This window comes from Mizuhopecten yessoensis, unplaced genomic scaffold (assembly GCF_002113885.1).
Source record: "Mizuhopecten yessoensis strain PY_sf001 unplaced genomic scaffold, ASM211388v2 scaffold9385, whole genome shotgun sequence".
In the NCBI taxonomy this organism is placed as follows: domain Eukaryota; kingdom Metazoa; phylum Mollusca; class Bivalvia; order Pectinida; family Pectinidae; genus Mizuhopecten; species Mizuhopecten yessoensis.
In genome coordinates, this window is record NW_018408021.1 from 377,239 (window position 1) to 390,484 (window position 13,246).

The 13,246-nt window shown below is 35.3% G+C and overlaps 2 protein-coding genes across 2 annotated transcripts; both read right to left on the minus strand.

The window, feature by feature from the left end:
• Nucleotides 1–1,256: 1,256 nt before the first annotated feature.
• LOC110457952 (sialate O-acetylesterase-like) lies at nucleotides 1,257–5,452 on the minus strand. Its single transcript, XM_021509469.1, has 5 exons — nucleotides 5,411–5,452; nucleotides 4,743–4,873; nucleotides 3,570–3,724; nucleotides 1,890–2,085; nucleotides 1,257–1,487 (listed from the first exon to the last, which is right to left on the minus strand). The coding sequence occupies exons 2-5, from the start codon at nucleotides 4,821–4,823 to the stop codon at nucleotides 1,257–1,259; spliced, it is 663 nt and encodes a 220-aa protein (XP_021365144.1). The 5' UTR covers nucleotides 4,824–4,873; nucleotides 5,411–5,452.
• A 1,175-nt stretch (nucleotides 5,453–6,627) lies between these two features.
• On the minus strand, nucleotides 6,628–11,746 carry LOC110457953 (sialate O-acetylesterase-like). The gene is made up of 7 exons (XM_021509470.1): nucleotides 11,663–11,746; nucleotides 10,820–10,840; nucleotides 9,213–9,218; nucleotides 8,737–9,044; nucleotides 7,892–8,033; nucleotides 6,845–7,007; nucleotides 6,628–6,745 (listed from the first exon to the last, which is right to left on the minus strand). Exons 1-7 carry the CDS (start codon nucleotides 11,715–11,717, stop codon nucleotides 6,628–6,630), a joined length of 813 nt encoding a protein of 270 aa, XP_021365145.1. The 5' UTR covers nucleotides 11,718–11,746.
• Nucleotides 11,747–13,246: the final 1,500 nt, after the last annotated feature.

The following is a 13,246-nucleotide window of genomic DNA, read 5'->3' on the forward strand; positions in this document are numbered from 1 at the left end:
TTAAAAAAATATTACATCCCTTTTAATGACTGTAACTTATTATGAGAATGTTCCGGTCCATATTATAGTTACAGCTGTGGAATGGCACAACGTTACACGAGAAGCAGTGTGCGCAGCATGAAGAAATACTGTGCGATACTAACGTTTGCACAAATGTGCGATGGTTTGATGAATATTAAGAAATGGTCAGTGAAGATATACAATTTCTGATTTAATGTATATCTTTTCTGATTTAAGCATGTTGTCATACATCTACGTTGTATACACAATAAACATAGGTAAGGTCTAGTTGTGTTTTAATACGTTAACTATCGAATTATCGATGAACTCTAATTGGCAATTAACTCCATGCAATTCACGACGTATTTGTACTAGAAATGTACCTGACGGTGCAGCCCCATTATTAACAGTTTTACGGTTTATGAAATAATGTGAAAAATGTTTTGAAATAAGAAAAGATGAAACAATATACCTATCTGATATTTAAAAGATGTGACGTTGGTGCGATCGGTAGTTAAATCACGCAGTTGTGCGCTATATGTGCGGATGATGCATGCACAATGTGCGCACGTTAATTTTGCTGCGTTATGCTATCACACAACTGTATCACACATGATCAATCCATACAGGAGAGACCCTGACAGCCAATACATTGTCTATTAAAATCAAATGTTATATGAAAATGACATACAACAAACGTGAAGGTAAACGACAAAAGTCAACTTGATTATTGAAAGTTGCTATGGGGATTCTTTGGAAAAAGACCAATAGCTTTCCGATAGTTTAAAATTGTAAAGAAAGTCATTATTTTAAAGAGAGAATTAAGTTATATTACGTTATCAAAGAAGTTTTCTCGAGTCGACTGAAGGTTAATGCAATCATACAACAAATGTTTTACTGTAAATGGTTTCTGGCATGCTACATTGTATACAATGAGGCTGAAAATCATCGACTCGGTGACTTTCTCTGTAGGTACGATGTTGGAGTTCAAAATTGATGGAGTGTGATTGTTGTCTATGCGTTCTTATAAACTTTGTAATAAGTATTTGAAAACAAACAGGTGGTATCAACAGAGCTGCTTTCGCGGTGCAAACTGCCTTTCTATTAGCGAATGGAACCGATGGTATGCCATAAACTCACTAATACATTCTTAATTGCGATTGGTGACGGCGTGTGAATGCTATTTCCCATTAAAGCAAAGAAAAAGTCTTCAAATGCGCTAAGATTTGAAAATTTATTTTTTTCATCTTGCACGCTCAAAGAAAGCTGTGGTAAAATGGTGGCCCCGGTAGGTCAGTGTCCCGTCCGTAAACTGCGCACTGCTTGAATGGACACGGACTTTCCCGCCACGCATATCGAACGGCAGCCACGGTTACGTGGCCACACTTAATTGTGTTCAGAGTAACAGACGATACATCTTGTGATGTCATTGGTGCAGGTTTCCAATTTCCATTGTTTTTATCACAGAGCGCTTCTGAGCAGCATACCTTTCAGTAAAGAAATGATACATTTACTATAATATATCTACTAACAAATAGTTAGTTACTTAACGGTCAAGCAAGGGTCAAGTCACTTCGGGCCTTACAACAATGATAAGGTTCACTTAAACACTGGCACTGTCATGCGTCGTCAGAGGATAATTCAGATACTGATCAATTATATAATATACAGTGATTATTACGCGTGTCGATACATTATTACATGTATGACCCTTCTTGTATTAATGTAAGATTTGCATACTTGATCCATACAAATGTAAATAACTTCTTCAAAATCCCGTCTTGCATTTTTCTGTTTAGTAATCATAAAAGGTTACTGGAACTTCTTGTTTATATTTCAAATAACGTTCATATATAAAGATATGCTTCATAATATTGTGTTTACTCTACCTCAAAGTTAGTGGTGTTAGCATTAACCCTGATAGGCGTTCGTCCCTGGTCATACTCTATATTCAGGGAGTGACCGGTCAATTGGTAGTCCGAAAGGTATGGGCCCTGGTACTCCAGCCCAGACTTGTGGTATGCCACAGCAAGAGCAGATAGGGCCAGACGGGATGCCACATCATGCTTGAAACGGGGATGGATGCTGAATTGAGAGAGAACACCAAATTAATATTGCAGTAAAGATAATAACAATAAAATACAACATAACCTGAAGTAAATTGACATATTTGAAAACAATTGACATTTACAACGAAGCGACTATGTATTTGATGTTTTGTGATATATTCTCGAATTTCGGGAGTGTTTGGATTATTTTTATTGTGGTAGGCATCCTTCATTGACCAGGCCATTTAAGGACGTCCCTCCATGTGTATTATGTATGTGTGCAAGCGACGTGTATTTGATGCCCACTTGAGAGTACTACCTCAGTGAGCGAGACGCAATGCCGATACGCCTGGTTAAAAAATCTACCAAATCACATTAATATATTGACACCGGATTACGATTACCCTGAAAGTTAAAAGTGTATCTTGGAACAAGTACCATTTAAAGGACTTTGGTATATCCCAGCCTGGGCACACTACGTAGGAATTGGATTGCACAAAATACACATAATTAGACATGTATACATCTATATACCTACATAAAAATAACAGAAACTAAAAAACGATTGTAAAACATTGCTCTTGAAGATATCTTACTGATGATTTTTTTTTTTTGCAAAATAGCAAAGGTGGAATGACCAACATGTATGCGGAATTCTTAAACTTTGAAAAAAGTCTATTGAGAAAGGAGTAGATAAAGTCATGAAAATAAATCGTGATGCGATGGGCTGGATGGGATAGACATGGGCAAGCCTTTTCCCCACTTTTTATGGGTAAGGGGGTGGGTGGGGGCATTATTAACAAGGGTAAACGCTTAGCCTTGGGTTGATGAACCTGATAAACAGAGGCAACTGGGCAAAAACATCATAAACTCTCACAGATGTGCCACAGTCCACTAGTGTATGGAGTATAAGATGCAGATATAATGATGGACACGCTTGTGGAAGAAAAAGGCTATCTGATCATTTTCGGCTGATATGCTAGACTACGATTTTCATCTTTCGAATTGGAACAATTTCATGTGCATGAACGTGTAATGTATTTACCGAATACATATAATTAGAAGGTATGCTTGCGATGTCTTTCGATTATAGGGGAGACAAATGGAAAAATAATTACGATATCCATGTCGGGTGCAAAAAACGTTCGTTGTTTTGCATGTATTACAGATATAATTTTCTTCTGCTATTTAGCGAAATCCCGCCATTAGAACAATATATTTCCGTATTTTACCAGCAACGTTTTTAAGCTTATCCCTTATACATTTTAACCAGACATGGTCAGAAAGACGCTTGGTATCAGTAAGTGCCAAATTCAAATGCAGCGGTGCAGTTGTTTTTTATTAACGACTTCAAATTGTAGAAAGGGGATAAAGAAATCAGGAACCAATGCAGGTGTGATTGGTTAGAGAAAGATACATAAACAAATTGATTTCAAAGGACATGCTCTTTGTATCTTGAAAACTATTTTGAAAACTACATGTAACAGTAAAACATGTAGAAACGTGTGAAGTGATTCGTACCTGCCGAATGGTGAACTAAAATCCGGTAGGTCTAAAGCAACAGACATGAAGGTGTTCGGCATCTTGGCGTTTGGTACTTTTCCATAACCGGCTGTTTGCGCCCACCTCAGGGAAGGAAACCCTTTGCTTTCTTCTCCAGCCCTAAATGGTGCCAGCTACAAAGATAAGTTTCTATATGCAATCCCATAATATAAAAAAATGTTATATTATACAGAGAGAATCTTCTGTACATTATATCAGCGTCAACTAGGTGGGAGGGAAGGGGGATGGGGACATATATAACCCCGCATACACGTATATATTAAATATATAAATATTATTCTTTGTATTCTGATGTTATTTTTTATCGAATTGCCTTTTTATTTTTTTGGGATGATCTCGCGTTGAGAACACATTTTCCCGCCATTTTCTCGCTAAAGAAGGGGGATGTGTGAACACTCTGTCACATATAAGCTTCAGTTTCTAGGCTTATTCAAAACACCGAGAACACTGCTATCAGGATATTATAATGAAACGATGTGGACACGGTTACAGATTTCCGGAATCGGCAGAAAAAATACTAAATCATAGAGTGAATAGGTAAAATGTTAAGTGTACTTTTTTATGTTAAAATCGTAAGGATTACACCAAAAGAGGATGGGTTGGCACTTCTGCATTATACTGCCAATACAGAAGGATTAAAAAAAGATTGAAAAATGAGCAAATGCAAATGAGTGTTGTACAAATGTTTACGTAAAGGGGCATTACTCTCTTAAAAAGGTCCAAAACATGAAATTATAAAAGGGGGGTAACTTTCTATAGTAATGTCACTACGCAAAAAAAATCAAAGAAATCTACCAAAATGCATAACCGGACAAATTATGTCTACGGAGAGACGGAGAGACGGAAAAGCTGATTAAAGTATACCCCCCCCCCCCCNGTGGTTGTAGGTTGATTGGGTATAGTAATCGAATTGATATTTTCTGACGAAAAACAACTTGTTTTATCACTGTCAATTTCTAAATGATGGGGATATGAATAATCTAAGGCGTTTTATAAAATTCTAGGCATAATTACAAAACAAATTACATCACGAATATTGATTGTGATATATTGAGCTCGATTTATCAGATCGATTTATTAGGATAGCTTGATTAACTGCATTCTGTTATGTCGTAAATACAAGCACTCAACCTGTACAAATCCAAATTGAAATTCTGCGGATGTCGTATGAAGGGATGCTGAGCTAAACGTTTGTCTCCAGTCGTTTATCATTTCTGGGAACTGGCAAGTATACAAAGTAGACGCTCCAGCATTTGCCTCCCCTACGACAGACAAGTAAAATCAACATCTTGTTTTTAAATTCTGGTATTCGTATGGCTAATAAGTGTCATAAAGAAAATGTAAAGCTTCAAAAACATACATGAAAAGTGATATCAGTAAATAGTATGCCCTGTCGTGGTGATTTTGCTGCAATACTGTGCTGGTGTCTTTTGCACGTTATTTAAGTTATTTACAGAAGAAATTGCTAGCACATGTAGATACTATGGGCCAAGAAATAAAATCTAATATAATACTTGATCAGCTTAGAAACCATGCTAGCAACCAAAACTTGTATATGGATCATCTGAATGACACACCAGCATGCAGATATGGACATGAATTTGTTTTTATTTTTATAAGCCCACTCTATAATAGCATTAGAATGAAATTAGTACAAAACATTTCTCAATTTGGTATTATTGATAACCATGATCATTTTAATCTGAATAATCATGATATGCTGCACTGATACCAACAAATACATTTTATAAAATATGTAAAAGTGGAGATAATTCGGATACTTAACATTCGATATTTACGATTGACAGTTCACCACGTTTCGTCGTCCATCTTGTTGTTTTCACATTCAGAACCTAGTTACGTAACCGGAGTGTTCCGAGTAGCTTTTGCGCGGCTATTGCACGTGCAAAGTGCCGTGTTTCTGTCTATATAAAGCGGTGGTTTTGTTTAGAAGGAAAGTCCTCGTAAGGCTATGCTTATAGGAGTAGGCCTCGTAGCCACTAGTATTAATGAACGGTGTTGTATAGTGTGCGTAGGATGGGTTGTCAATAAATATACATGATTAATTTAATTGTTAATATCAAAAACATAAACAGAAAATGATTGAATAATAGTTGAAAACTATTTATTTGACAAGCTAAATTAGACTTATCTCCCCTTCTCTATTTATTTGGATTGTTTTGACAATATATATATATATATATAATGTTTGTAAATAAGAAAGGATTTAAAAAGTCCTTGTCTGATGTCTAATCTAACTAATATATAAAGCCAATCAAACCTGTGGAAATTGAAATTGAACATTTAGGTTTGTAACATGTACAATTCTAAAAGGATTCATTTCTAAAGTACAATGCCAAAGGCACGCAACAGCATTCCGCCCGGTCACATTATACCGACAAAGGGTTACCAGTTGTTGCTTTTTTATAAATCCTGAACGTTAAGTAGGGAACAACAACTATCATTTTGAGGATTTCGGTATGTCTTGGCCTCGGGACAGAACCCATATTGTTCCCCACTTTAGCAAACGCTCAACACTAAGGCCGAAAAAGGAGGTATTGCCAAGCAAAGCTCTACGAAACAGAACTATTTCAAGACATTAGAGATAAATGTAAATATCCTATTGATTCAAAATGTGCAGCAGATTTACAATATCTTTATACTCGATTTAAATTAAGTGCATCTAAAGGAGACGTTTATTTGATACAGTTTCTGTGCAATCAATCTATGATCATTTACATTCAATTAATCTTCATAATAAGATAAGATATATTTTATAAACAATTCGTTTGCTATTGATATATTTGGACCTCTTTACACATCTTAACCTTTTGTTTCTGGTTTTTATGTATTCAGTTTTTTTGTGAATGTCAATTTTTTACATGGTTGATTGGCCCTAAATGACTCAAATTGTCGATGGGCCGTAAAACAATACAAAACACAAATACAAATACGTTGGTTTAACAGCTTAATACTGGTAAAATACTACATTTACAGCCGACCGAAAGCATATTTGTTAGGAGATGTCTACCAAATTACAACCAGCCTTACCTTGATACCAAAAAGCTCCATAAATAGTATTCCTGGTAAAAGGACTCATCATCGCATTCCACAAATCCGAGTTATGGATTGCTCTGAAAATTGCAAGTATTGCTATAATTGAACAGCTTTTTGATTCGGGGATTTTGTATTTACTAAATAAATAAACTTGTTCTATGTATGAAATCGCCTACCTTTTTCCATTGTGAGGACATTTACTAAGAGCAGACGCCAATGACCACCATTCTATTCTCGTTCCACCCCAGTTAGATTCAATTAATCCGATTGGATATTTGAATTGTGAGGACAACTGCTTCCCAAACAGCCAACAAACAGCCGAAAACCCGCCTAGGGTTGCTAAAAAGTGATATGAAATGTGATTTCAATGATAGTAATGTTTGCCATGAACATAATGTATATTGTTTCATTTGCGCTAGGTCGACATGTTGGTGCCGATCATGAATTCGATATTACTGATGTCCTTTCCTAAATTTGAAATCATACAAAATCGTTAGAGCACTCATAAAGATATGTAATTGTATTTATCTCAAATTTCAAAACACTAATTGTACCTCGATGATTGTAAAGAGATACGCCAAAAAAGTCACCTGAGGTTAACAAAAAATGAAAAATGGAACGGAACTCAAAATGGAACACTTTTTACATATATTCATGTAACAGTCATTTTGTTTCTCAAAATAGACGAATATATTCATTTCAAAATTAAAATAAAATATTGTTTAATTCAATTTAAAGGAAATTTTATCCGTCTACATTTTTATGTTCAAACGAGGACAAATATTTTGAATTCTTTCAGTTAGTTTTGTTAAATGATTTATATGACGAATTGTTCCATTTTGGTTACCCGCAAGCTAAATCTCTTAAGTAAATCTTTGGTTAACCACAAGCTAAATCGTTCAATCTTACTCAACTAAATTAGCTGTATGAATAGACACACTCGCTGGTATTACCAAAGAAATACAGGAAATAAAAGCTAAAGGCATTTACTATTTCATTTTTGGCAAAATGTAGGTATTTTAGACATTGAAAAGGAAATGTTTATTTTTTTTTTCAAAAGAATTCCAATTTTGGTTCTCATCTCTTACCCATTTCATTAGCTTAACAACCTTATCGCCCGTGTTAAATATGTTGTTTTTCCTCACGTCACACGAAGTTAATTCTAAACCTATAAAAACTATATTATTTTTTGATGACAGAATTGCTGTTTAAGTATTGTTTACCTTGAACTGGAACAGACCAATTAAGGAAAGGTGTGTCGTTGAAGTCGTGCAGTGCAACGCTGGACTGTGTGTGCTTTGTTTTGAATATGCGGACATTGCTGTAATTTGAAGCCTCTGCGAACTCGGCGGAGTGATTTGTAACCTGTTCGACGAAACCATATTATTAAAATTAGTACTGTCTAGCAAGGATTTGTTTTATAATTACTGTTGATGATTCTATTTAAATGCTTTATTGGATACAGCATGTTTCCATCGACTGACCCAATGTTTAGTTTAGTATTGTTACCATTTTTCTTTGTAACAGCCGCCTTGACTGGTAATACCTTGATGGTAATACCTATCTCGCTATTGCCGTTTGGTTTCCCAAATGAGGAAAATGAAAGGTTCTGTACGAGGACAAACACCAACCAAAGTCGCGTAAAAGTGATACATTAAACTTAATTTTGTTCTTTTAACATTTAAATTTTAAAGAAATCTAAGAATGTGTTAGCCCGGTATCAGATGCGACTGGCTCGGAATTCAAGCTTGATCGTTTCCTAGTGTGGCTGTTAACCAGTGTAGACTTACGAATATACATTATCGTGAACAGTCGCAATATTGCCTGACTTATGGCATCGACTAAAATTCAAACAAAGCAAAACAAAATCTGTAATTGTTTGTCAGGGTTAACGACGTAGTAGCAGTTAAGTAATATGAGGACCCCAGCAAAGGGAAGGGAAGACACTGCATAAAAACAAAGATTTAGTAGGACAAATGATTGATGTCACAATCTTGCATTGTGGGCACGGATCAATTATGCTTATACGCAAAACCTTCAAACATATTTGAACATCATCCACACTCACCCCATACATATTAAATTCCATATTACTCTGTCCAGAGCATATCCATACATCACCAAACATGACATCATGTAGAGTTCTCGTCCCTTGACCCGACTTTGCCGCCAGGGTGTACGGACCATAGTTGTCGCCAATGACAACAACTTTTGCAATCCAAGTCATGATTCCTGTCGAGCTGTGGGTGACTACATCTTCGCTGACCTTGTGACCGTTTAGGACCAGCTGTACTGTGTCACTGAGGTTAGAGGATGTCCCCCAAACAATCGCCCCGCCCGCTCCCTGCTGCAGCACCATATGGTCGTTGTAGTACGTCATTTATTGTGGAAAAACGACTGCGTTGCTGTCCGGTGAGATACCATTGCATAATCTGTTCTTGACGTTTTACAGTTTTGAGTTTAGCTGGTGAATTCATTTTCTCAGCTTCATCAGGCATGATAATCACATATGTGTAATTACCCATTCTAAATTGTACACTCGGCACGCGACGCCAATATTCAAAAGCCACCCAAGTAACCATTCAGCTTGTGTGTTCATAGGACGGTGGGGTCACTGATAAGGTGGGGTCCTTACCTGGAACGATGATTGGCTTGTTTCGCAGGTGATTGATGGCTAAGAAATTTGCCGAAAGAGTTATCAATGTACGTTTTTGTTAGAACAAGAAGTCTATTGTCTACTATTACGGAATTAGATAATCAGTTTTGACCATATCGGCCTTTGAAAATTGAAACTTAAAGCCTTTCATCGTTTTTCTTTCTTCTTTACATATACAATTAATATACATTATTGTTTTCAAAAACAGATAAGGCCTATGTGGTCAAACAATTTAACATATGGACTCCCATATTTATTTACTTAAACACGTCTTTCAATTAACTTATATTTACATATAGAATATTTAATTTCCAGACTGATGTCCGTTTTTTGAGTTGGAAAATTGCATATTTTCTTTGAAAGATACTTAGAAGTTTCCTTTGATTGAACTGTTAAGCGTTCACATCGTCTGCACATAAATAAGTACAAGAACAAAGGATAAATTCAACCTTAATGGCTTCTTTTATAAGATCGTAGACGTGATGGTATTGTAATCGACACATTAACACCAATTAATATACTCAAAATATATTCATGCTATTTATTAAGAGTTGAGTATAAGTTATTAAAAATTTGTTATCATAATGTCATTTCCAATGTTTCATGCGTTATGACATCGCAATAACAATCTCATATATACATGTATCAATGAGAAAATAACCCAGATACATATTAATTATATATGTAATATATAATTCTCTGAATAACCCTTTTGATAGAATAAAACAGACATATATTGGAACCTCGGCCTGGCAATTTATATATATATAATTTAGTCCGATCCTGCCCCGTTCCTGTAATTGCAATTCTTGTATCATATATACTTTATACCCGATAAGGATAACTAAATATATACAAGAAATATATATATATAAGTCCGATCCTGCCCCGTTTCTGTCCGTTCCTGTAAATCGTCGCCCATTTCTGTCCTTTCCTGTAAATCGTCCCCCGTTCCTGCCCGATCCATATCAATACAATACTCGTAAATCGTTGCAATTCTTTTATCAAATATATCTTATACCCGATACAAAATATATAATAACATAAATATAGGTATCATAAGTAATAACGACATAAATGTATATATATAATTTAGTCCGATTCTTTTATCATATATATCTTATACCCGATAATGATTCTTAAATGTATCCAATATGAATATTCATTAATGTACATAATGATTAATAGATTTCTTCCCGTTCCTGTCCGTTTCTGCCCATTTCTGCCCGTTTCTGCCCGTTCCTGCCCGTTCCTGCCCTTTCCTGTAAATCGTCGAACCCCCAGAGACGTAATTGTTTTCCCCTCTGAATGAGTATGTAATGATAGGTTTCGTTTTTAATCTATTGTTGCAAAACATGATATGTTTCCTCAAACGATGATTTGTTTCTTTTTGTTAAAAGTATGTGTATACTGTAACGTCACGCTACCACAATTGACATTCTACCCAAATTGGTAACACGGTCAGAAAATGGTGCGAATAGTACTTTATAATTAAACTGAAATGTCGAGCTGCCAACTGAGAAAAAGTAAATAAATGTGTCTGTGTTTATCGAGATATTTTTCGTTGCTTGCTTGTCACACTCTGTATACCAGTCGAATTGTGAACAGAGAATAGTAATTTGGGAACCGTACTATAATGATAATGTCCACACTGAAATGTATTTACGAAGTTCATAAGTTTGTGCAATCGTTTTATGTATGTTTGTTTTAGGAACTATATATTCAATAGTTGGACGCCATTCAAATCCTCTTAAACCAAAGATGGCTATGGTCTGGGAAACTATTGTGACACCCTTAAGTTAGGTATATCTTTCCGTCATCATATATTACATTTTGCTGTTGAATATCCATAGATCTTCTTTTTTGCTTCTTCAAGTTTATCTCTTCCATTCTAAACTTCTGTAATTTCACGACACAGTTAATTTGACAAAGTCCAACTTAAACAGTTTATGGCTTATTTTTACATATTTCCCAACACAATTGATTTAAGGCAGAAAATCGAGTCATATCAAAACTGTAACGAATCTTTTTTGTTAAATATTATAGGAGTAGGATTTTGTTTTATGTTTTGTAATATTTAACGGCCCATCGACATTGAAGTCATTAGAGGTCAAACAACACAGAAAAATTGAACACATTAAACTTGAAATAAAATGGGTTAGCAGGTGTTCACTGTAAAGTATAACAACAGGGAACAAATTGATTGTAAAATATATCAGATTTTATTATAAAGATCAATTGAGTGTAAATAATCATATGTTGATTTCATAGAAACTGGATCAAATACGTTTCAATTAGTCTATTATCTTTGAAGAAACTTCATAGAGAAAATACTTACAGCCCACGACATTGCAAAAGGTCAGACAACACAACAGCCAATTGATTCCAGTCATTGTTTTCGAACCGTTTCCTTACTAGCCAGACACGACTGTGTTCTTTAGTATAAATTCCCTTTCCTTATCTCCCTTAACGTTATGACCGGCTAGCTGAATTGTTTATCTAGAACAAGTACATTGTAAGTGATCACCTTAGTTGGACTTGATATAATCGTGACAACTGAATGGCTACCACTGCGAAGATTGAAATATACTAGTACAGGTTATGACGTACCTGATTTCCAAAGTGCAGTGTACGGATGTAATGGGAAATATGCACAAGAGACCTAAAGGGCCTGTATCGCTCACCTGGATATTTACGCAATCATCACAAAATATACATTTGTATTATACAAGTATATACCCAAGAACCTTATCCCTAGGATTGTGGCAAGACCCAAGGCCCGATTCTGATATCATGATTTTGTTTGTCTTTTAATGCCCAGCAATTGTATATATGGTTATGGGGTGGGGATCTCAACTGGTTCAAAGTTATGACGCAGGGATTAAGTCTCCACGCTCCAGGGATGGATCAAGACCTCCCGGGTCATCCTGATATTATATGTGCATTCCTCTCATTATGTTCAGCTTTTGTTCATATGGTTACACGTCGGGGATTTTAAATCTTAACTGTGTCCAAGGTATGTACTCTTTTTTTTTTGCACCGCCCCTCAGCCCCTTTATTTGTACAAGTTTGAATCTACACCACCGGAGAATCTTTGTAACCATATATGGTCGATATATATATCTTAGTTCCAACGAAAAAGTCTTTTATAGCAATAACGCCAAATTTCCATGTATTGCAATAACGCAAAACCCCCATTAATCTAACTGAATGCCAAAAGGAAATAGCAATAAGAAAATGACACCAACATCAAAAATCCTTTTTACTCGATGTTGTATAATACTGCGACAATGATGTTGGCTACAAAACACTACATACGTTTTGTGGCAGTTTATATCGTTATCCCAGCAAATGAAAAACAAGATATCGATTCAAACAGTCTAATTTCGTCATCTTATTACCTTTTTGGCTTCATTTCATATGGAAATAGGCAAACAAAATAATTAGTATACTGCGAATAACATACAATGTATAGAACATCAAAAGTCAAAAGTAATTTCCCTGTTAATTTTCCTTCTCTATCAGTTTTCAAAAGGTCGTTGAAAGGTTAAGCACTGAATATTCAGGTACAAACAAAACGCCTAATAACTTGCTGAAGATGGCCAGATAAATGTTTCGAGGAACAATATATTTTTGATAGACGTGGGTTATCAAAATAACTTAATTGTTTTTCCAAACATGTGAAATTGTAATGAAATTGAATTTTTTTTTTTTTTTTTTAGTTTTGTTAAATAAGAGTTATGGTGTGACGCAAAGATTTTTACGATTATGTAAAGCTTAGCCATAAACCGTGCAAGCAATACTTTTAAACCAATTCCGAATTATATTCCGGTTGGCAGAGTTATCTCGCTTTATGTCAAGTTTCAATTTGTTCCACGAACCCGAACATAGATATTCATGTCATTATATTTTATAGTCATAA

Bases quoted from the DNA above. Each gene is read 5' to 3' on its own strand.
- LOC110457952 (XM_021509469.1), bottom strand. From the start codon at position 4,823: ATGATAAACGACTGGAGACAAACGTTTAGCTCAGCATCCCTTCATACG. The intron at 3,725-4,742 runs GTTGAGTGCTTG...TTATCTTTGTAG, and splicing joins TTCAATTTGGATTTGTACAG to CTGGCACCATTTAGGGCTGG. The intron at 1,488-1,889 runs GTAGAGTAAACA...CTTTACTGAAAG, and splicing joins CTAACACCACTAACTTTGAG to GTATGCTGCTCAGAAGCGCT.
- LOC110457953 (XM_021509470.1), bottom strand. From the start codon at position 11,717: ATGACTGGAATCAATTGGCTGTTGTGTTGTCTGACCTTTTGCAATGTC. The intron at 10,841-11,662 runs GTAAGTATTTTC...ACTTTTTCTCAG, and splicing joins CTTTTGCAATGTCGTGGGCT to TTGGCAGCTCGACATTTCAG. The intron at 6,746-6,844 runs GTAGGCGATTTC...TGCAATTTTCAG, and splicing joins TGTCCTCACAATGGAAAAAG to AGCAATCCATAACTCGGATT.